Source organism: Acomys russatus, chromosome 9 (genome assembly GCF_903995435.1).
Source record: "Acomys russatus chromosome 9, mAcoRus1.1, whole genome shotgun sequence".
Taxonomy (NCBI): domain Eukaryota; kingdom Metazoa; phylum Chordata; class Mammalia; order Rodentia; family Muridae; genus Acomys; species Acomys russatus.
In genome coordinates this window covers 38,095,211-38,120,081 of record NC_067145.1, presented here as the reverse complement: position 1 = coordinate 38,120,081, position 24,871 = coordinate 38,095,211, and the positions used below count along the sequence as shown (strand labels likewise).

At 40.1% G+C, this 24,871-nt stretch overlaps 1 protein-coding gene across 1 annotated transcript; it reads left to right on the top strand.

Annotated features, from left to right (window-relative positions):
• Positions 1 to 10,223: 10,223 nt before the first annotated feature.
• On the top strand, positions 10,224 to 24,356 carry LOC127193619 (ankyrin repeat domain-containing protein 26-like). Its single transcript, XM_051150861.1, has 6 exons — positions 10,224 to 10,477; positions 17,278 to 17,392; positions 17,549 to 17,722; positions 20,734 to 20,840; positions 23,101 to 23,161; positions 24,246 to 24,356. Exons 1-6 carry the CDS (start codon positions 10,224 to 10,226, stop codon positions 24,354 to 24,356), a joined length of 822 nt encoding a protein of 273 aa, XP_051006818.1.
• Positions 24,357 to 24,871: the final 515 nt, after the last annotated feature.

Here is a 24,871-nt window from a genome sequence, read left to right as displayed (position 1 = left end):
TACCATGCTGTTTTAATTACTGTTGCTCTATAGTACAGCTTGAGATCGGGTATGGAGATTCCTCTGGAGGATCTTTTATTGTATAGGATTGTTTTTGCTATTCTGGGTTTTTGTTTCTCCATATGAAGTTGAGAATTGATCTTTCAATGTCTTCAAAATATCTTGTAGGTATTTTGATAAGTATTGAATTTAATCTGTAAATTGCTTTTGGTGATATGGCGATTTTCACTATGTTAATTCTCCTGATCCACAAACAAGGTAGATCCCACCATCTTCTGATGTCATCTTCAATCTCTTCAGAGATTTAAAGTTTTTTCAAACAAGTCCTTCACTTGTTTGGTTAGAGTTACTCCTAGATATTTTATATTGCTTGTGGCTATTGTGAGGGGTATAGTTTTCCTAATTTCTTCCTCTGCATGTCTGTCATTTGTATATAGGAAAGCTACTGACTTTTTAAAGTTAATTTTGTATCCAGCCAATTTGCTGAAGGTGTTTATCAGCTATAGGAGTTCTCTGGTGGAATTTTGGGGGTCACTTATATACACTATTATATCATCTGCAAAAAGGGATAATTTGACTTCTTCCTTTCTCATTTGGAATCCCCTTGATCTCTTTTTGATGTCTTATTGCTCTGGCTAGAACTTCAAGAACTATATTGAAGAGATATAGGGACAGAGGGCAGCCTTGTCTGGTCCCTGATTTTAGAGGAATTTCCTTGAGTATCTCTCCATTTAATTTGGTATTGGCTATTGGCTTGCTGTATATAGCCTTTATTATGTGCCTTGTATTCCCAATCTCTCCAGAACTTTAAGTATGAATGGGTGTTGGATTTTGTCAAATGCTTTTTCTGCATCTAAGGAAATGATCATGTGGTTTTTTTTCTTTCAGTTTGTTTATATGGTGGATTAAATTGATGGTTTTCCATATATTAAACCATCCCTGCATGCCTGGAATGAAGCCTACCTGGTCATGGTGAATGATATCTCTAATACGTTCTTGTATTTGTTTTGTGAGTACTTTATTGAGCATTTTTTGCATCAATTTTCATAAGAGAAATTGGTCTGAAATTCTCCTTTTTTGTTGAGTCTTTGTGGGGTTTAGGTATCAATGTGACCTCATAGAATGAATTTGGTAATGTTTCATCTGTTTCTATCTTTTGGAGTTGCTTGAAGAGTATTTGTATTAGCTCTTCTTTAAAGGTCTGGTAGAATTCTGTGCTGAAACCATGTGGCCCTGGGCTCTTTTTTTGGTTGGGAGACTTTCAATGATTGCTTCTATTTCTATAGGACAAATAGGACTATTTAATTTGTTTATCTAATCTTGATTCAATTTTGGCAAGTGGAATCGATCAAGAAAATTGTCCATTTCCCTTAGATTTTCAAATTTTGTAGCATATATGCTTTTAAAGTAGGATCTTATAATTTTTTCTATTTCTTCAGTATCTGTTGTTATGTCTCCCTTTTCCTTTCTGATTTTGTTGATTTGGATAGTGTTGCTTTGCCTTTTAGTTAGTTTGACTAACGGTTTGTCTATCTCGATTTTCTCAAAGAACTAGCTCCTGATTTTGTTGATTCTTTGAATTGTTTTCTTTGTTTCTAATTTATTGATTTCAGCCCTGAGTTTGATTATTTCTAGATGTCTACTCCTCTTGGGTGTTTCTGCTTCTTTTTTCCCCCAGAGTTTTCAGATGTGTCGTTAAGTTGCTTATGTGGGAAATTGTTTTTCTTTTTTTTTAATTTATTTTTTTTCCATTTTCTTTATAAAGGCACTTAGGGCTATGAATTTTCCTCTTAGCACCACTTTCAGTGTGTTTCACAAATGTATGTTCTTTCTTCATTTTCACTGAATTTCAGGAAGTCCTTTATTTCTTTCTTTATCTCTTCCTTGACCCCTGTGTCATTAAGTAGAGAGTAATTTAGTTTCCATGTGTGTGTAGGCTGCTTGTTATTTCTGTTGTTGTTGAAGTCCAGCCTTAAGCCATGGTGATCTGATAGAATACAATGTATTATTTCAATCTTCTTGTATCTGTTGAGGTTTGCTTTGTGACCTACTATGTGATCAATTATGGAGAAGGTTCCATGGGGTGCTGAGAAGAAGGCATATTCCTTTGTGTTTGGGGGAAAAGTTCTGTAGATATCTGTTAGATCCAGTCGATTCACGACGTTGGTTAATGTCATTATTTCTCAGCTTAATTCCTGTCTCAATGACTTATCCTTCCGTGAAAGTGGGGTGTTGAAGTCTCCCACTATTAATGTGTGGGGATCATTGTATGGTTTAAATGTTGTTAATAGTTCTTTTACAAATGTGGGTGCACTTGTATTGGGAGCATAGATGTTCAGAATTGTGATGTCATCTTGGTTGACTTTACCTTTGATGAGTATGAAGTGTCCTTATCCCTTTTGATTAATTTTGGTTGAAAGTCTATTCTATTGGATATTAGAATGGCTACACCAGCTTGCTTCTTGTGACCATTTGCTTGGAATATTTTTTTCCAGCCTTTACCCTGAGGTAATGTCTATCCTTGTGGCTGAGATGTGTTTCTTGAATGCAGAATAATGTTGGATCTTGCTTATGCATCCATTCAGTTAATCTGTGTCTTTTTATTGGAGAATTTAGTCAATTGATGTTGATCGATATTAATGACCAATGATTGTTAAGATCTTTAATTTTGATGTTAGTTACAGTAGGGAGTTTGTGTGGTTGTATTTTTGCAATGGTGTAGTTATCTATTTCCTGTGTAGTTTTTGCTGTAGCTTGTCCCTTTGGGCTGGAATTTTCCTTCTATTGCTTTCTGTAAAGCCACATTTGTGGATATGTATTGTTTGAATTTGGTTATGTCATGGAATATCTTGTTTTCTCCATCAATGGTTATTGAAAGTTTTGCTGGGTATATTAGTCTGGCCTGGCATCTGTGGTCTCTTAGGGTTTGCAGCATCTCTGTCCAGGCCCTTCTGGCTTTTATGGTCCCTCTTGAGAAGTCAGATCTGATTCTGATAGGTTTGCCATTAAATGTCACTTGGCCCTTTTCTCTTACCGATTTTAATTTTTTTCTTTGTTCTGTATATTTTGTGTTTTGATTATTGTGTGATGGGAGGTTTTTCTTTTCTGATCTATTTGGTGTTCTGTAGGCCTCTTGAATGTTTATAGACATCTTTAAATTTGGGAATTTTTCTTTTGCGATTTTGTTGAAAATATTTTCTGGGCTTTGGAGTCTGGTGTCTTCTCTTTCCTCAATGCCTATTATCCTCAGGTTTTGTCTTTTCATGGTATCCTTGATTTCTTGGATGTTATGTGTCAGGAATTTTTCAGATTTAGCATCATCTTTGATGGTTGCTTCAAGACTTACAATTGTTATCTTCTAGACTCGAGATTCGTTCCTCCATCTCTTGGATTCTGTTAGAGAAACTCGTCTCTGTGTTGTTTGCTTTCCTCTCTAAGAATTCTCTTTCCCGTTTTTCTTCTGTCCAGGCCTTTACCATTGTTTCCATTTTCATCTTCAGATCTTGAATTTTTTTATTGATTTCCTTCAACTGGTTGAATTTTCCTAGATTCCTTCCAGTGACTGACTATAGGCCTCTTTTATATATTCTACCTGTTTGGCTGCCTCTTCCTGCATTTGTTTTTGGATTTTATTTGTTTCCTCCATTATCATATTTATTACTAGGGATTTGAGGTCTTTTTCTTGTATTTCAATTGCGCTTGAGTTCTTCAGGTTGTTTTATTTACAATAGTTGGGATCTGGAGATGCCATATTGTTTTGGGTTTTGTTGTGCATGTTTCTATGCTGGCCTTTAGTCATCTTGATGTGTCTGATTTTGGGAGGTGTCTTCTGGAGTCCTTCACTGGTCATTGAGAGCAGTTTGTTGGTAATTTCAGGTCGAGATCCTTTGCCCATGGTGGTCAGGTAACTATTCCCTGACAGAGGCAGGCATCTTGGTTTTGGCTCCTGAAGGCTTTACTTCACACCCTGGGTTCCCCACTGGGTCAGCCAAGGTAGGTGCTGGTGCTCTGCAGCTCCAGTATCAGTTTGAGGTAGAGTATGTAGAACCAGTTTTCCTATGTTTGCCTGATCTTTGAATATCCTGCCCTCAGGCCCTGGGGCTTTGGGTTCTAGGCTCAGGCCACTCTAGACTGCCTGAACCCCTGTTGGCTTCTAGAAATTATTTATGTTTCTGCCTGCTCCAACCAGGTAGTGGGGACTATGTTCTACCTGCCAAGGAGAAAGCAACCACTGCCTTTTGATTGTTGTTTGTTAGCTAGATATTTGCCCTATCTCCTCTGACCTGCCCAGCCACTAACAAGAGTGTGAGAATCCCAGGTAGGCTGTGGAACGTGGCTAGGCTGGGACAGTTGTGACCAGTTGTGCCAGGGTAGTCTTCTGGGACTAGCTGTTTGGTTTCTGCCCAGCTCTGGTCAGAGGGCTGTTGTGGTTCTTGACTCCTGGCAGTGTCTCTGGTCTCAGATCACTCTGCTGTGGCTATGTATCCCTGATTTCAGCAGCTTGCAGCTTGCAGGCAGGGTCCAGACCAGGCTCTGGGGCCTGGATTGCTCTTCATTGAGTTTCGTTCTCAAAGCTTGCAGCAGCTGGGGATTGTACCCACCGCTGACTGGGTGCCCGACTGGTGCCTAGGCTTTCTGTGGGCTTGTGTGTGTCAGGGGGCCCGTTCTAAGGCCCCAATCCACTCTCATAGCTTTCCCTAGTCCAGGAGGTTTGAGGCATCACCGTCATAGATTCAGTCCCAAAACTGAGTTTGCCCGCCAAGCAAGGTTGCCATGTTTCCTTCTCAGGGAGCACAGTGGCTGGGACTGTACCCACCACAGACTGGGTGCCCGACTGGCACCTAGGCTTTCTGTGGGATTGCATGGGTCAGGGGGTGGTCGGAGGCCCCAAACCACCCTTGTAACTTCCCTAGTCCAGAAGGATATAGGCACCCTCGCCCAGATTCAGTCCCAAATTCTTAGTTCATCTGCCAAGCAAGGCTGCCTTGTTTCCTTCTTGGGGGCACACAGCAGCTGGGACGGTACCCACTGCAGACTGGGTGCCCTACTGGTGCCTAGCCTTTCTGCTTGTGTGGGTCAGGGGGCACAGTCAGAGGTCCCAATCCACTCTTATAGCTTTCCCTAGTCTGAAGGAGAGAAACCTGTTCTTTAGGATCCCAAGTGTGGGATCGAAACGGTCTATTGAGAGAACAGGTGATGTTAATTCACTAGAAGAGCAGCCACCTCATGCAGGAGCTTAATTGCTGCCATCTGGAAAGATTCCATGAACAGACTTTGGGAGGAGATATACAAATTAGCCCAGAACTGGCTACGGGGCCGATAGGAGACTTCGGGTAGATTTGACTGTTCATCTCTGCCCTTCATGACACTCCTAGAGAAAACCGCTCAAGGGAAGGCTTCAGAACTCTGGCTCCTGCTGAGGCTTAGGGGTCTAGTTACCCCAAGTTCCAGTGGAAGAAATCCTGCGGCTCCTGACCAGAGAATTGTTCCTCGGAACCGACATCCTTAAGGTTTTGTTTTTGTGTCAATTAATCCTCATTTCCTACTGTTTTGGTTAATCAGGTTATAATTGATGTAGGCTTGGTCAATAAGTTGTTAATAAAATATTTTGATTAAGAAAATTGAATCTACACTAGTCCAGGAGGATTGAGGCACCCCTGCCGCAGATTTAGTCCTAAATTTTGAGTTTGCCTGCCAAGCAAGGCCGCCTCTCAGAGCTTGTCACTTTCAGTCTGGGTCCTGTCCAGGCACTGGGGTACAAGTCTGTCCTTCTTCCTTGGGTGCTGGATGACCAGAGTTCTGACTAACCCATGGTCCATTCTGTGTGGATCTCTCATGACCAGTTATCCACAGCACCCGCGGTCCATGGGTCCAGTTAGCGTCTGTGGCCTCTTTCCTGTAGATCAGGCAGCATGTGTCTTCGTGGCCGCCATCTTGGCTCCCTAGCTTTTGTTTTTCATCTCCTTAATTGTGGTTACTGTGTCCACTCAGCATGCTTTTAGAAGGACTAGCAGTGTACCCAACAGATCACACTGGTGCTGTGAGAGGTTACAAGGAGACAGACCATCCTAGAGGAATGGAGAGGAAAGCCCCTGCTTTAACAGAGACTGGGGCAATGCCCGAGAGTAAATATAGTGTCTGCCTTTACCTGAGGTCCTGATGGCTAAGGTCATGTGCTTTGACCTTAGTGCTGACCAGGTGTCCCTAAAAGGGGTTTCAGCTTCAGATTCAGGCTCCTGAATCTCAGTAGCAGTACTTTTCAAGGTCTGATGAGGACAAATTGGAATGTCACTGGATCCCTGCTTCCCATGAGCACAAGGCCCAAGCACACACACCATTGCCTGTGTTCAGTGCACAATTTGAAGGGAGGAGGGGCCAGAGTTTCAGAGTTTCATGTTTAAACCATTCTGACTTTCTTGAAGGAATCTTGCTTCTGTGCTGGGGGACAGTGTGTGAGTGGCAATGTCATGGTTTCTTTTGTGTTTGCTCCTTTGTTGGTGGATATGACTGGAAACTACCCAGATGCACTCTGCATGCTGTTGTGGCTCTCCTCAAGACAAGTGCACGGACGACACCACCCACTGGTGTCCAGCATATGTGACCTTGGTCAGCTAAGGTGCTTGTGTCCCCTGAAGCCAGGGAAATTGTGCAGGACCTCTAGTGGTCACAAATCTGCTCCTCATAGCTTCCTAGGAATGAAGGTCCCTACCCATGAGTTACCATGACATTGTGCATGGGAAAAGGTCATATAAGTCTCCGTTCCTATAAGTAGTCAGAGAGTCCACCTCACAGCGTGGGAGTTTAACTTCAGTAAGGGATGTGCAGGGTCAGATGGGGTGGTGCCAGGTTGTGCAGGAAGTCAGCTGAGAGACTCCCATCCTGACTTGGGTGGAATCAGGCTTCCTGGTGAAACAGCGAGTCAGAGTGTGCCAGTCCATCACAGCAGGGGCCAGAGCCAGGAGGATCTGTGGACTGACTGTGACAAGATATTAAAGGAAATACATGATGGATAAGATATCTGTGTCCACACATGAACAGCAATGGAAGCTGCTCCCACAAGTCACAGATTAATTAGGTATGAAGACAGTGAGTCTTCACATAGTCTCTTTAGAGGTAATGAGGGACTGAGACATCAGAAGTTAATTATAGATAAAAATGGCATCTTAGATTTTATAAATAAATGAGCTGAAAGTGAAATTAACCAAGATTGATATCAAATATACAAAGGTTTATACTTAAAATGAAGACAGAAAAAAATGGAAACATTTCCAAAATAAATTTAGGAGTATCTAAATTACAGTAAGGAGCTACTGTATTTCTCTGTTCATGGATTGAGAGGCTCAACAGTCTCTCCAAATGGGCAGTTCATCTTTAGTTGGCATCATCATTGTTGGTACTTGCCAGCAGCAAAGCAAGGAACACTGTATCTTGGTTGTCAATTTCAGAGGCTACAGTCCATTAGAGCGAGGAGGGCAAGGTGCAGTTGATCAGTTCACACTCCACTGAGTCAGGAAGCAGAAGAGAATCAGGCCGCTTGTCTGTCTTCTGTGAATGTGACCAGATGCCAGATGAAAGGGGACAGTGCACATGCATGTGTGTGTTCCTCATCAGTGAATCCTCCTCAGAAGCACCACTGCAGGACACACACTCACATGCTCCTCCCCAGCCTCCTGCGGTTTTCTTTTTTTAAATATTTTTTTATTTATCTATTTTATTTAATGTTTATGACTGCTCTATCTGCATGTACACCAGAAGAGGGCATCAGACCCCAGGATATATAGATGGTTGTGAACCACCGTGTTTGTTGGGAAATGAACTCTGGACCCTGGAAGAACAGACAGTGCTCTTAACAACTGAGACATCTCTCCAGTCCCACTCATGGAGTTTCCTAAGTGCCCTCAAGTCTACGGTAAACACTGAACATGAAAAATACAGAATAGTGAGTGTGGTAGAAGAAAGCAAAACAGGACAGAACGGTTGGTGATATGTTCCCTACCTGCTTATTTCCCTTTTCATATGTGCTGAAAATGCCTTTTAGCTATTTGCTATTTACTGCAGCTTGATGAAAGTTGGTGTGGGAAGCATTCACCAAGGAGGAGGCAGTGGATTCCAACCAGGGCGCAGATGTTCCATGCTACAGTGAGAAGGGCACGTGCTTCAGAGCTAACAGAAACATGTGTTTCTGTTCCATGGGGCTGTCTGAGTTGCAGAGTTCATGAGAGTGGGACAGCCTTACTGTGGCCTCCTGCCACTGCCTTCATCCTGGCCCCACTCAGCCTTGCTGACTGCCTCGTTTGTTTCTGTTACTTACTGGTGAGGAGCAAAATCCATACAAAGTATTCTATGCTTTAATGTCTATTCCCAGACAATTATCAAGGTTCAACTAGACAAAACCCAAGTCCTGCTCGGCCTAGATATTTATAAGAAGGCAGGAACCTGCCTTTGTCTGAGTGGCAGATGGTCCTCCCGGGGTCTGTCATCCAGAGAGACATGCAGTCATACCAGGTGGTATTCCTCCTTTCCAAGGCTAATTCTTTTTTTTGTTGTTGTTTGTTTGTTTGTTTGTTTGTTTTTATTAATTTATTCATATTACATCTTGATTGTTAGCCCTTCCCCTCTTTCCTCCCATTCTTCCCTCCCTCCATCTTCCCCCCTTCTCCCCTCCCCTATGTCTGTGTTTGAGGGAGACCTCCTCCCCCTATATATGCTCTTAGAATATCGAGTCTCTTCTTGGTAACTTGCTATCCTTCCTCTGAGTGCCGCCAGGCCTCCCCATCCAGGGGACGTGGTCAGAAAAGGGGTACCAGAGTTCATGTGAGAGTCAGATCTCACTCTCCACTCAACGGTAGAGAATATCATGTTTGTTGGCTAGGTCTTGGTAGGGGTTCGAAGCCTACTGCCCATATTCTCCTTGGCTGGTGCCTTAGTTTGAGGAGGACCCCAGGACCCAGATCTGCCTGTCATAAAGTTCTTCTTTACCATGGGTATCCGAGTGAGAGTGCTGATAGTAGCTCCCTGTCCTAGTTCCTGGCTCTGTTGCTGTTCTACAATACTGAGGATAAACAAGACAAAGGAGGAGATGGTTTCTTTGAGTTTACAAAGGAAGGTATTAGGTGAAAGCAGGAAAGTGGAGGCAGAGACTACCACTGTTTACTGACTCCTTTCCAGGCTAATGTTTACTCACATTTCAATCTGACAGAATTTCCTAGATAAAATAATGAGTTTTAGGCCCCATGTGGAATAAAGTAGTGAAAATTAAAATATTGAAAATGTTCCTCAGTAAAGAAGACACATGTGACATCATGGAACCAGCAAAGGCAAGATTGCTCCAAGGGGAGTAGAGGAGAGAGACAGGCACTACTGGGCACAGTGGCTTTGTATTTCATCAAGAAAGGAGGTGCATACATTCTTGCTGAAAAAATGGCAAAGATGGCTAAGGTATCATGGCGCATGCATTTAATCCCTGTTCTTGAGAGGCAGACACAGGCAGATGTCTGTGAGTTTGAGGCCAGCCTGGTCTAAGATATGAATCCAGGACAGCCAGTGCTCAGTTATACAAAAACAACAACACTAAAATCTGTCTCGAGAGACCACCAGCCAAACAAACAAAAACAAGCAAATACCAAAAACCCCAGAGATATCACTCTTGCTTCTGCTTCTGGAGTCACCAAAGTCATTGTCTTTGCCTTGTTGGCATCCACTAAGCTCCCATAGACAATAGTAGGGACTCGGTGGCATATGCCTTTGAATGGAAGTCAAACAAAGGCTAGCTTGACTGACACGTATTAGAAAACTACTCCTGGAGACTGAACCAGTTCAGCAAAAGTTTTGTTTGCCTCCCAGAGCCTCTGCTGTTTGAAGGCCCGGATGGGTTGAGCTAGTAAGTGGAGTGCCCAGATAACGTCTTGCGCGTGCGCATTAAGCACGATAAGAAGCCGTGGCGGATCAAAGCTGTTGGACCTAGGCTGCCCCATTGGTGGGAGTGCGCGTGTCTGTATTTAGATGTGTTGCTTGGCAACAGTTGATAGAAGTACCTGTGCTGCTTGGACTCTGTCTTACAAGCTCCACTGTGGGTGCTTTCTTGTGGTCCTGGTGGTGGTGGTGAGACTCAGGTGGCTTCCTTTCAGAACTGCATTACTGTGTTGGTTCTGAGGGTGGCAAAGAGCCTACAGAGAAAGCAAGGGATAGGGGCGGGGTGACAGAGCTTGGTGGGGAGCTCCACCATGGGGAGGAAGTTCTTGGGCTTCTGTAATCAAGGGCAGTCTTCCTCGAGCTCATCCACCAGCCAGAGAGAGTCCTTCCCAGGCGCTGGGAGGCAGTGTGGGAGTGCTAACAGCTTCCGCTCCCCGAGACAGCTCAAAAGCTACACAGCCTGCGGAAAGATCTACAAGGCTGCCTGCCGGGGTGATGATGCCACGGTTATGAGCAGACTCAAATTTGGGAAAAATGGCATCAATGAACCAGACAAGAAGAACAGGTGACTGGGGCTGGGAGTCAGGAGCAAGGGGCAGGCTGGGAGGCAGGTGGAGAAAGAAAAGTGTCAGCCTCGCTAACTAACCAAGAGGAGGACTGTGGGAGGAGGGAACTGCCAAGGCTTTCAGTGGTGCTGTCCAGTATGTCAACATTGACCATTGTTACTAAGATGTCTTGGTCATCAAAGGTGGTAATCTCTGTGCTTGGCAGTTATTCTACTGTTCCCTGAAGGCAAGCCATCAGGGCCTCTGACAGTAGAGAGGTTCACCACCCAACTTCCTTGACAACTTGAGTTTCTTCATGTTTTGATATCCAGCCCTCCTATTTTCTGTGACTGCTTGAGGCACATGTTTCTCACTCAGGCACTATAGTAGGTTGACCTCATGCTCACCCACTTGTCCTGTTATTGTCTTCTTTCAACCCTCCATAGAAACTCAGTTTAGAATAACAGCCACCCTTTCAGTTAGCGTCTGAGTACAGCCATTTGGAAAACACTGAGAACCAATGTGGACTGTTCCAGTGATAACTTGACTCTCTGGAGTCATTTTCAGTGGGACTCTCCAGCTGGATTTCAGGATTGTGGGAACTAAGGTCTTAATATGTGTCCCAGGGGGGACCTGGTATGCATGGCTTGTCTTTGAGAAGTTTTGGCTCATGGTGGCTTGGTGGCTGCTTCCTTGTCACTGTTAGCCACCCTTTCTATTTGTCCGTGTTTACCATCATCTGAAAACTATACTGTGGCTTCAGCGTATTCCCCTACCTTTTGCAAACAATCATTTATTCCCTTCATTTTCTCAATCTGGCTATTAGAAAGAAATCACTTCTAGTTGCCACTCTTGTAAGATGGCACCTTCCTTTTTTTCTTTTTTTTTTTTCCTTCCTTTTTTTCTTATCTGTGATTTCTGCCATGAACGCATGAAGAAGTATTGTTACACATTTAACGGAAAAAAAATGTTTCTTTGGAACAGCCAATTTGTGAATATTTTACACAAAGTAATTTCTTTTTAAATTTTTAAAAAATTTATTCACTTTACATCCCAATTGTACCCCCATCCCTCATCTCCTCTGGGTCCTGCCCTCCCTCCTCCCTCTTCATCTCCCCCATCCCCTAGTCCTCCGAAAGAGGGAGCCCTCCTCCCCTACCACCTAACCCCACCCTATCAAGTCTCATCTGGACTGCCTGTTCCCTCTTCCTCTGCAGCCTGGAAAGGCTGCCCTACCAGGAGGAAGTAATCAGTGAGTGGGCAACAGGGTCCATATTAGAGGTAGCCTCTACTCCCCATATTATGGGACCCACATGGAGACTGTGCTGCCAATTGGATACATCTGAGCATGGGGTCTAGGTCCTTTCTATGCACGGTCCTTGGTTGGTGCATCAGTCTCTGCAGGCCATCCTGGGCTGATATTTGTTGGCTCTGTTGGTCTCCTTGTGGAGTTCCTGTCCCTTATAGGTCTTTCTATCCCCCAACTCTTCCATAAGACTCCCTGAGCTCTGCCTCAAAGTTTGGCTGTGAGTCTCAGCATCTCCTTCCATCCCCTGCTGGGTGTGCTCTTTCAAAGGACCTCTATTCTAGGCTCAGTCCTGTTCCCTCTCTTCAAGCACTTCCAGTGTCTGTTCTAGTTACCCTTCTGAATGAGCATTCTTCCTAGGGTGGTCCTTGTTACTTAGCTTTGTTAGGTCTGTGGATTGTGGTATGTTTATCCTGTACCTCATAGCTAATATCCTCTTATAAGTGAGTATATACTATGTATGTTTGTCTAGGTCTGGGTTACCTTATCCAGGATCATCTTTTCTGGTTCCATCCTTTTGTCTGCAAATGTTAAGATTTCCCTTTTTAATAGCTGAGTAGTATTCCATTGTGCAAATGTACTACAGTTTCTTTATCCATATCCATTCTTTGGTTGAGGATTCTGGTTATTACAAATAAAGTTGCTATGAACATAGCTGAACAAATGTCTTTAGTGTATGATGAAGCATCTTTTGGACAAAATAATTTCTTATATCCTATTTGTTCCTATATATTGATATATTCTGTGGCCACTTAATCCCTTACAAGTAAAGAACAGCTTTTAGTATAAAGCTGTAGATTTATTGTATAATCATTACATTATATACATCTAAGATTTATTACATCAAAATATTAAATGTCATCATTGTAATTGCATTTTCCTAAAATTAGATGGCCAAGATGTTTTTCACAGATGCATATTTTCCTTCACCTTCTGTAACTTTTCCTTAATTATGATTAATAATGAGTGCATTCAAAGAGAGATAAGGAAACCATGGCTTCAACATGAAAATCTGTCTTAAATATGCCCATCACTTTTTTTAAACAATAAAAGAAAGAAGATATTTAATGCTAAAACTACTAAACATTTGTAGTGACTGGTCCCAGAACAAGAGGAAGACAAAAGCTTAGGTTTGAGACAAGGCAATGAGAGAATCGGAATTATTAACTGAAAAAAAAAAAAGAGCTTGTCAAGAAAAGTGAAACATAGAAATAAGAGGAGACTAACTATGATGTTTTTTAAAAAGTTTGTATTTGCACATTGGAAAATTTTGGACATGGTAGCCATATATATACATATATATATACACACATATATATCACCTCTGAGTGTGCCTGAGAAACACTGAATGATTAATGTAAGTCCATATAAGAAAAACCACAATTTGAAAATACAATTTGCATACTCTATTACAACTTTATTCTCTCTTGCAGAGTCTGCATATTACTGTATTTGTTTCTCATTAGTCATTGACATATTTATTTATATTTCTGGTAAATTTTGAAGTTTGTCCAGAAGATCAATTACTCATTATGAAACTTTATAAAGGTCACACACAAACAACAACACCCCTACAGAGAGAGAGAGAGACAGAGAGAGAGAGAGAGACAGAGACAGAGACAGAGAGAGACAGAGACACAGAGACACAGAGAGAGACAGACACAGAGCGAGACAGGGACACAGAGCGAGACAGACACAGAGGAGAGGAGAGAGATGAGACAGAGACAGAGACAGAGAGACACAGAGACACAGAGACACACAGAGAGAGACAGACACAGAGAGAGAGAGAGACAGAGACAGAGAGAGACAGACACACAGAGACACAGAGAGAGACAGACACAGAGAGAGACAGACACACACAGAGAGAGAGAGCACACTCATATACATATGGACACACAGACAGAAGCAGACGGAAATGACTTCTGTCCAAAAAATGATTCTAGAGTAAAAACAAATGCTAATGTTGAAGTTTTAAAGTTAAATTCATTGACTCTTTGTTTGATATCATTTCTTCACCTTAAGTGAAGAGAAGGATTACAGACAGTATGTCATTTTTTACCCCATATGCCATGCTGATAATATAATTCTAATTTTAACCTCAAATGTTACTTGACTTATGATTTTTGAGATAAAATTAATAAAATTAAAAGTAAAATTTCACAATCATTAAATGTAAAAATTTATCTATTCTTTTTATCAGATACAATTTTTCTACTGCCTATAAATGTCTCTCGCCCTTAAAGTGTCCAGATTTCCCTACCCTGTGTAGAAAGTTTAAATAATAGAACTCAGGTCCAACTGAACCTCTGCCTCTTGCCTTTCAAATAACAATATTTCTGAAATTAAATTGTAAGGAGTAGCCATTTTGAAAAACTCTAGCAGCACCATGTTCATATTAATTAAACATTGAAACAACAACTTATTTCTTCACATTGTATAAATGTAAATATTGAATGAAAGGGTGCATAGTTTCTCACTTGAGTCCTGATAATTCTTTAGCTGAAGATCATAGACATGAAAGAGTTATTTCTCTTTATATCATTTTGTTATTATTATTTCCTCTTTACCTACCACACTACTCACATCTTAAATTTATTTAAATATTAGGAGTAGAATTCCCAGAATCATTTAGAATATATCATATATGATTTAATATAGGTGCCATGGCTTGTGATGTCCACCTACACTATGCGTTATGAAATCTAAAAAACACTGTTAAGTAAGACTGAATACATCATGAATTATTAGTGGCACTCTAATGCAGAGTTGTCAGAGTGTGCAAAGAGGTCACAAGCATAGCACCTGTGCACACTTCCAGTGCCAGGTACCAGTTGCCTAAAGGTGGAAGAATGTTAGGTTAAAGGCTCTGAGATGTGTGGTGAATTCAAAGTCGGACTGAGCTCTGTAGCAAGACCATGTCTCAAAATGAAAAACCAAAACATCTAAATACTGAGCAATTTTGTGGTAGAAGCTGTTGTAAATGCTTTGCATGTCCGCGTGTTGGATCCTCCTGCTATGTCGTATCATCTGATATTTTGAACTACATTTTATGTGTGAGGGGGTTTAGGGATGGAGAGACTAAATAATGGTGGCAACAGAGTATATAAGGTAGGATTGGCATCAAAGTTGAGTTAAGTTCTAATTCAGAAAGGTTGCTTTGGCCAAGAGTGTTGGATAGTTTAGATCAACTTGACATGAGCTAAAGTCATCTGATAGGAGGGAATAGATAAAAGTTATTTTTATAAAACTGTTTTTGTTGCTGGAGTGCATAATACAGAGTAAATCCTTTAATTTGTTTTGCTTTTGGCTCTCTTTAATCTGGGACACAGCTGCTCATTTTTTTTCTGAGCTTTCTCAACGCACATGAGTTTCACAATGACAGTGGCAACTTCTAAATCTTGCTTCATTTTATACTCTCTATAAACCCAATTTTGTAAGATGTACTATTGATTTTATAAAGAAAAAGAAAGGAAGATTTTCTTTGATTTCTCCTGTTGTTGTGAAATATATTACTTTGTTTTAAGTAAAACGTAAAAATCCAATTGTTTTAAGTTGATAAAATTGAAATCATCTATACCTGTAGGCTCAAATTTTAAACTTTGAAAGCATATACACTATACATGTGCACATATAAACGAAATATATTTTCACCTGTTCAAAGAGATACATATTCTAGGAATATTTAATATCTTATCACTATGTTACAATAGGATATTCATGAAAAATCAATCATAAGAAATCAATTCAATAAGCCACATGAATAATACTAACATATTAAATTCCTGCCTGCAGAAAAACTCTTGTTATTAAAACTATGAGTTACATATAAATAGATACTAGTTTTAGACATACTAAAGAACACAGTATTTGGGGAAGGAGTAGAGACAATAAGCTTATTTTATCTTAGAAATTTTACTTTTTAAATAGTATGAGAAACTTAGTGACAGATACTAGTTTAAGTATTGACCTATGTTCTTTATACTTAAAATCTTTGTCAAGTACTCCATAAAAGACCAAGTAAGCAAGCATTGATTAGTCAATTAGACATACGTATATAAGTATATTGGTTGTGCGTATATGTATAACATATAGATATGTGACTATATGAAATTATTAACGGTATGCTTCTAACATTTTAACAGAATGAAAGTGCTGTGTTCAATTTCATTTTGATGTGGCAATTAAAATATAAATAGATATAAAAATAAAAAAACAAACTGTTTTTGTTTTCCAGTTCCTCTCTTAGCCCAGCTATCACATAAGTAGTTGAGAGTCTTTTATTTTTGTTTGATAATAAGATTCACAACACAGTAAGATTGCAGTTATTACTTTAGTCTAAACCCTCTAAACTAACCAGATTTCTTGCAAGCATACATCCCAGAGATGCTTAAGCTTTGTAGCTTTGCTTGCTGCGCTCTCTCTCCTGGTACATGCTGGAAATCTGAGAGTTGTTGAATCCCCCACTTCCTTCACTAAGTCCTGCTCTTCGTTATTGGCTGTAAGCTGTTTAGTTGGCATAGCAAACATTCGGAGAGCAGTGTCTATACAACACTGGGACAGGAGATTTTCAGAAAGAGGATTTCAACCATATATGAGGGGGCGGGGCAGAGAATTCAGCATTTGGATTACACAATGCCCATATGCCTATAAGGAAACTCAAGAATATGTCTCCATAAAGTCCTGCTGCACGCAAGCCTACAGGGAATCTTCTTAGTTACTGACTACAGACAGAGGACCCAGTCCGTTGAAGTTGATACAATCCCTACATTTGTTGTCCTGAGTTCTATAAGAGAATAGCTTGAGAGTGATATGAGAATGCCAGTCAGCAGGGCCTCTGCATGGAGAAGGCATCAGTTCCTTTCTCCAGGTTTCCTGCCCCGCTTGAGTTCCTGCTCTCGCTGCCTTTGGAAATAAACGGATATGTAGAACTGTGAGTAAAACTAACCCTTCCCTCCACAAGTTACTGTAGACATTGTGTTTCGTCACAGCGATGGAAATTCTAAGGCAAGTTGGTAACAGTATAGTGGCATATTGCTGTTTGTGGGAGGACTGAGGAAGGAATTTGGAACACTGTCCGCAAAAGGCACTGAGTGTTCAATGCTTTGTGAGCTGCTCCATAGGAGCTGGGAGGATGAGAATGGAGGCCTGGCCTGGGAAATTTCAGAGAGAAATGGAAAGACTATTAGGGTCATTTGTCATTTCCTCCCCGTGTTCCTTTGATCATGGCATTTCTTCACAGCATTTGAAACCTAAATGGACATCAGGCGTGCCACTCAACATGGGCATTCTTACTTCCCAGGCATAAATGTATGTATCATGTGTCTAGAACTGCAAGAAAAAAAATTCTCTGATGTGGCTGCCCTAACTAATTGAGATGTGTGATAAGGGCTGATAAATATTGTCCATACATCAGAAGAAAATTACTTACATGTTAATAATATTTACAATTAGATGAATACTTGTGCATTTTTACTTAGTCTTGTTAAAATTCTTAAAATGTCCTCATTTTCACAGAACTATTTTGCATTATGCTTGCGCATACGGCCATCCTGATGTAGTGATCCTCCTAATGGAATGGAAGTGTGACATTGACCTCCGTGACAGTGACAACAGCACGGCACTCATTAAGGTAGATTGTAGCCAAGAGTTTCAGTAGGACATGGATTTGATGTTGATGCTGAGGATAGAGATGATCTCAGTTAAATGCACATTATTAGTGAACTCCATGGACCGTTTGTCTTGCTTTCTCGTCTTTCCAATCTCTTTCTTGCTATAATACCCACAGGCTTCACAGCATGAGCAGGAAGAATGCATGGCCATTTTGTTAAGATGTGGTGCCGACCCAAACGCAGCGGACAGCCGTGGGAACACGGCTCTGCACTATGCCGTTTGGAGTAACAACACCTCGATGGCAAAAATACTGCTGGCACACGGTGCTAACGTCAGTATAAGGAACAAGGTAGTGACCACACAGCTTTGATTTCCAGATTACTTGCACTGGAGTTGCCTTATTTTGACTTCTCTGCATATGTGTAAGGTTTGATTCACAGAACCTACTAAGGTTTGCTTATGGATATTTGAAATTTTCATTGGGATTGTGATATACCTCTTACAGATCAATCTCTGAAAAGTTAAATTTAGTATGTGAATACTCAGATCTCACAAACTTAAGACATCTCTAGCAGAATTTGGATTGATGGGAGCTTCTTCCCCCAAACTCTGCTTCCTAAAGTCACTGCACTGTCTTTTCTTTCTTTACTTCCCTGATGAATGTTATACACAGAATTAATGCCTCGCTCAGTTCAGAAGATCTTTCCAATTTCCTCGTGGGTACTCTCAGAACTGTAGCCTTTCAGGATTCCATGTTGTCTCATACCTTCAGTGCATTAGATGAACCAGCATCACAAAGACACAGGGTTTCTACATTAGAAGTGTGCAAACCACCAATCTGTCAGTTTAAGCCACGTGGTATCCATCTCAGCTTGTCTGTTCAGTTCATAGAGCCTTGGCAACACCAGCTAGCATTTGTAAACAGATGAAATAGAGTTTATTTTTTCCCTTAGGGCATGAGGCAGAATCCCTTAGAATTCAGGGTGGCCTTGAACCTTTTACGTTCACGTGCATGGCACTGAACTTGAATGTTCCTTCCTTCACCTCTGAAATGATGAGCCTACGGATGTTCGGCACCACGCCTGCCTGTGAAACCTCATCGTTTAGTTTCCTTTGACACTCTTTTCCATCTAAATACTTACTGCATTGACATCCCAAGATAATTCAATAGCAGTGGAGTAAAAAGAAGTGCTGGATAAGTTGTTCAAGGGCATATTTGAAATTTACCACATTCCATGCTGTTTTTTTTTTTTATCATGGTATTATTGTAAAGAATATGACAGAAAAAAGTCAGACACTGAAAGTAGCCAGACCCCAAGTCTGAGCAGGTCAATGAACTCCTGTGTGGTGAAAATTGTTATTCTGAATTATGGAGCTTCACATTGGATTTAAACTTTTACTATAAAGCATATTTTATGCACTTATCTACCACTAAAAGATGAAAATAACCCTGTCATAGATTTTTTTTGTTCTGTGTAGTTTTGTTTATAATTAGTTAAAGATTTCATATGTGAATGCCTTGTAGCCAACCATTCAGAGACCGCACTGAATAGCAGAGCTCGTGTGTTCTGCACTCAGTGTGACCCATAGAGACATTTAAGAGTTCTCCGTGAATTGGATGTACATTCAAATTTCAGGAGACCTGGCAAGAAAACGACTCCGAACTGCTATAAAAAAGAACCCACTCACCTGTTGTCTGAGCCCCTGTACTTGAGACCGATGTGTGCTTCAGTTTGCTAGGTGCTGACCCCAGTATTCCTTCATGCCATCGGGTTTACTTCTGGGAGTTTTTAAACTCAGAATTGGTAATTTATACCAATATGATAAATTCCATTTTATTTTAATAGTTAGAAAATGTATTTTAAAGACTTTTAATTTTTTTTTTTTTGTTTATTTGTTTTTTTGAGACAGAGTCTCTCTGTGTGGCCTTGGCTGTTCTGGACTCACTTTGTAGACCAGGCTGGCCTTGAACTCACAGCGATGTGCCTGTTTCTGCCTCCTGAGTGCTGGGATTAAAGGCGTGCGCCACGACACCTGGCCAAGACTTTTAATTCTAAGAAGTCACACCCCATTTGAATATCTATAAGACTAATAAATTTAATTGTGGGAATATTTGGAAAGCTTATGATTATTGCAAAGATAATTATATTTATATCCAGCATTATTTCTTGAACACACAGGTAGCTTAGTAACTCTCTGTCTCTCTGTCTGTCTGTCTCTTTGTCTTTGTCTCTCTCACTCTGCTGTCTCTCCCCTCCCTCCGCCCCCCTCTCTGTAGCCTTTGTTGTTAAGGGAACTTTGTCTCTGCCTACCAAATGCTGGGACTAAAGGCATGCACTCCCACACACAGTAGGTTAATATTTTCATTGTCCTAAAATGACCCACATGGATGATTATAAGACTTTGTATTAATAAACAATTTTACTATAATTTCTGTTTTATAGTTTGCCTAAAAATATCTTTAAGTAGTAACTAAAAAGGACATTGCCTAAAAATAAATTTTAAATAGATGTCTACTAGAGTCACTGAGAATTTTTAATAAAGAGATTTATCTTCTTGTAAGTGGAAAAATCACACATCCTTTGTTCATAAGCTATCAGAGTACAATCCATTCCTGTGTCATTTAATCCACTACCTCTGTCTTAGTAAAAAATTTTAAAACAGAGTGTCTACCACAGGCTTCTAATACCATAAGTAGAGTCTAATGAGTTTCTTCCTTACCCTTGAGAGATCACAGAGAACACAGCTCTGTCAATGCTGAGTCACTGAAACTGTGAACGTTTTCCATGAAAGCACCTTGTAGGAATGATTAGACAAGCCATGATATTTCTTCCACACTTGACTTATTGTGCTCAGGTTTGTAATATTTCTCTAGCAGCTGAGTATGACACTTATGTGAGGCTTGGTATCCTGAGAAGTAAATATTCCTTAGAATATGGAGAATTAAAACCTGATCTAGAAATGCAATTCATCTCATCACTCAAGGGAAATACCGAAACCATTTACTACTATAATTTATTCTTTGTAGCTGTAGAGGCAAAAAGACATAGCTCCTATCCTCAAGAAGCTCGCAGCAATCACATGACTCAAACACCACGTGAATGCCAGGGTAGGAGCAATGTTGATACTTATGCTTGAATGAGTGTCAAGAAATGGCTTTCTCCGGCAGATCCTGGCAGGTCGAGACTGTGCGAAGGGAACAGTGTACATAAAAGCAACAGGGGTGGTGGTGGTGAGAAGTGCAAGGCTAGGGCTCACTTCACCTCAGAAGACATGAGCTCCACTGGATCATCCAGGCAACTTCCTGTTATCTGAAAGACTCAAATTCTGAGAGTTACAAGTTATTTTTTTTTTCTGCAGGATGGCATCTCACCACTTATACTGGCTTTAACAGAAAACAATAAGGACCTGGCAAAAATTCTAGTTAATCAGAGATCAAAGCTAAAGGAAGTTGATGAACTGGACAGGTACAGTTGTTAACTCTTTTGTTTTTATGTCTTTTGGTGTTCTCTATTGAGTACAATCACTCAAGCCTGAGTCATTAAATTGGTATCAAGGACAAATACATGTACTTATTAGAATATCAACACATAGTTCAAATTAGATTGAGAACCAATTATCCAGACTGGGCTACACAACAAAGAAAATAATAGAATTCATGTTACTTTTTAATAAAGTCCAAAGAGTATTACTCATAATCTTATGTTTTTACATTATTGTCTTAATATTACATGAAGATGTTTAATAGTGGAGTTTTTAAAGTACAGGCTTTGAAGTATACATTTTAATATTATATTGAAAATGAACAGTTTAAACGTTTTTTAATGTGTCGCCCTTTTTGCTTGTATTTTAATATGTTTCTTTTTTAACATATACATTTATAGTATTAGACATGAATAAAATAAACTACACTCAGCAGGAAGAACCACAAGACAATTGAGGATTATATAAATGCTACATTCATAGTGATTTGACTATTTGTATTTGGCAAATTTGGAGTAAACATCTTTCCTATCTTATTGGTTCTAAATTTCTGAATGAAAATTCATTATTTATCATATTTCATCTCTATTGACTTAAAACATCTATCTTGCTCTTTTAGTTAGTTTGGCTAAGGGATTGTCTATCTTGTTGATTTTCTCAAAAATCCAGCTCTTGGTTTTTGATAGCTCAGTAGTATTCCATTGTGTAAATGAACCATTTATCCACTCTTCAGTGGAGGGATATCTAGGCAGTTTAAGAGCTGCCTGCTAGGCAGGCATTTGGGGTCCTGTGGTTGCAATGTGGCTACTTAGGAACCCAGGAGCTCTTTCTGTGGTTTTTCTGGGAGACCTATGATTATATCTGCTTTTGATCCTGACTGTGGGGTTGTCTCAGTGCTAGATCCCACAGATGCTGGTGATTTGGCAGTCCCCAGCTAGTTCTGTGCCCTAGGGAATTCAAGAGCTGCCCACCAGGCAGGTGTGTGGTGCTAGCCTTTGGAGGCTGTGCATCCATTTCTGTGGTGACCAGGGACTTTGTGGATTTTCCAGGGGGCCAGAGGCCAGACACACCTGTGCTCTACAAAATTTGGATCCCTCTCACCTGTGGGTCACCAGTGTTAGTGTTTTGTGGTTCTCAGATCAGTCCTTAGGTTGTTGAATAGTCACTGTTGTCCTGCTCAAACAAGGTGTGTTAGGAAGAAGAAGAAGAAAAGAAAGCAGAAGACGATAGCGAAGAAGAAGAAGACGAAGAAAGAAGAAGAAGAAGAAGATAGCCAGAAAAAGCAAAAACGAGCACGATAGAAGACAACCGAAGAAGAAGAAGAAGAAGAAGAAGAAGAAGAAGAAGAAGAACAACAAACAACAACAACAACAACAACAACAACAACAAGAACAAGAACAAGAAGAAGGAGAAGAAGAAGAAGAAATCCTCTTGGTCATTTAACTTATCTTTATTTCAAGAATCTGTGCCTTTATAGATCATACAGGTTGAGAAGTTATATGTGAAAACCTCTAGAGAAACATTGGTTAAAAACAAGCAGGAGTCTGCTTCTCCTACACTCTCTCCCCTTTATTGCACACCTATGGATAGTTTAGTGTTTGCTAATTTATGTGGACCTCGGCCTGTAAGACCTATATAAAAAAGCTAAATGCTGTTCATAAATTTAAGGTTTTCATAACCCTTGAGACTTCTCTCAGAAAATATCATATCCATTTGTTCTTTTTCTACATTTTATCTTGAAAAACTTTCAACTGTTTCATGAGACTAACTGTACATCTTGGACAAAATGAACTTGTGAGTTATTTTTACAAGTATACTCTGAAGAATGAAGGTGGCTAATTCTGAATTGCATAGCTTAGATTTGCAGCGGGGGAACTAGGCGCTACCCCTCTCTGCCTTGTGTCTTATTCACAGGCTTGTTTCAGCTCAGGTAGCAAAATTCTGTGAGTCATTAATGTGGCATTAGTGTAGCCTTCATGACCATGATTTACAGATTTTTCTCTTAAGCTCTGCCAGTACATTGATGTCATTCTCTTAATTAGAATTGCGAGTGAGATTTTACTGAATATTTCATGTGTGGAGAGAAGTTCAAGCAGAACACAATAAACTAAAGCTCATTTATAGGAGTAATGAAATGAAATGACATCAGTGTAGAAACCTCGTTTAACACATAGTAGCACAGCGCACAACAGTATTTTAAAGAAAAAAGCTCAGTCCTGTCTGTTGCATATTTTTCCTCTGAAGGAAGTCCATTGGATCCAACTCTTGTGGTTTCAGTCATTCATCTAAAGAATATGAAGACAAGGTAAAGTTCTTTTTTATGAGTTAATTTTCTTACCTCTGAAAGATGTTTGTGTGGTATTTACTTACCTGTCACCATTTTATTTGGATACTTTGTATAGAAAAAGTATTTCATGAAACCTTGGTTGATTTTACTTTCCTGGCATAAGATTCTTGTGCTCTGAGAGACTTCTGTGGCTTTAACTACTTCCCCTGTGCTCTTCTGTTTCTTTTTATTTAGCATTTATTAATTCTGCCTTTTTTTGTCCAGAAATTATGAATAGTTGCTTCTATATCTGAATCTTTCTTTGATTCTTCTGATTCACTGTATTTTGTTTTTTCAATACTTATCTGCCTAAAACAATTTGGTTCTCAGCCAGGTGTGTTCATGCATCTCTTTAATCTCAGCACTCAGGAAGAAGAGGTTGGCAGATCTCTGAATTTTGAGGCCAAACTGGTTTACAGAGGAAGTGGCAGCAGAGCCAATGCGACACTCAAAAAACTATTGTCTCAAACAAACCACCCACCCAATACTCCAAACATTTTAGCCCTTAAATTTACATTGCCCTGGTTATTTGTACATGAGAGAAAACATTGTCCACATGTGAATTTGTACATGATGGCACGATGAGACGAATATCTTATGCAGATAGTACTTATCCTCAAACAGATTTTACTGAACAGTTGTTAGGGGAAATTATTTACTAAAAACACATTAATAAGTCATTCTTTGAGACATATATAATAATGGTTATATTTTTAATTATAGTCAGTGAAGTTGTGAGTGACATATAAAAGTATAGATGACTACTTTATGTAATTTACTATCTCTCCCCATTTTGTCCATTATGAAATTTTCAGTAACAGACAAAGCAAAAGATTTAAAATAGGAATAACATATTTTGAGAGTAAAATTGCCAGATAATCTCATTTTAGGGCTCAGAGCAAAAAGAGCTCAGTTGTAACGGCCGTTAAGTACAGATACTGAAGAGTCACAGTAAATCCACGCAGGGGAAGAAACGTGTATATTTCCTGAGAACACTTTAGCACAAAACAGGACTGCAAAGCTTTGTTCTGGTCTATGACTAACATCTTCATCTCTCTTTTAGTACCAGAGGGTAATTCAGCTACTTATAGAAGATGCAAGAACAGAAGAGATGCAAGATCAGTTACAGAGGTACAATTTAAAGGAATATGACAAGGAATTTGAGCACCCATAAAAGAAATAAGCAGTGTGGTCTGAAATGATGTCAGTTCTGATAAGTTCACTTGTGTGATGCCACTGAGAAATTTCTGCCTGAGTTTTTTGAATCATGTAGCTTTCTGCTGAGGTGGAGCTCAGCAGCATAGTGCATGCTTTGCATGTTCAAGGACCACATATACAAGAATAGACATGCATACCATTAACTTTAGCTCATACCTTGCTGTGTGGGTAACAGACCCCAGCTCAAACAATGACGCTTACCAAACCACTCAGTGTGACAATTTTTAGAAACAAGAGATTATATCAGAGACTCTGTGTTATTTTAAAAATTGATCTGTGAGAATAATTGTTTTAACATATAACTTGTAGACTCGAAATTGAAAGTCCCAAGGTAAAAAATAAAACAGAACATCACACAGAAGAAACAGAACAGCTTCAGCTGACCTTGCTTGACACAAGTTTGGTAAGTCAGCCATACAGATATACACATGCTAGCAAGATGTCAATACACTTAAAATATATGAAAAAAGT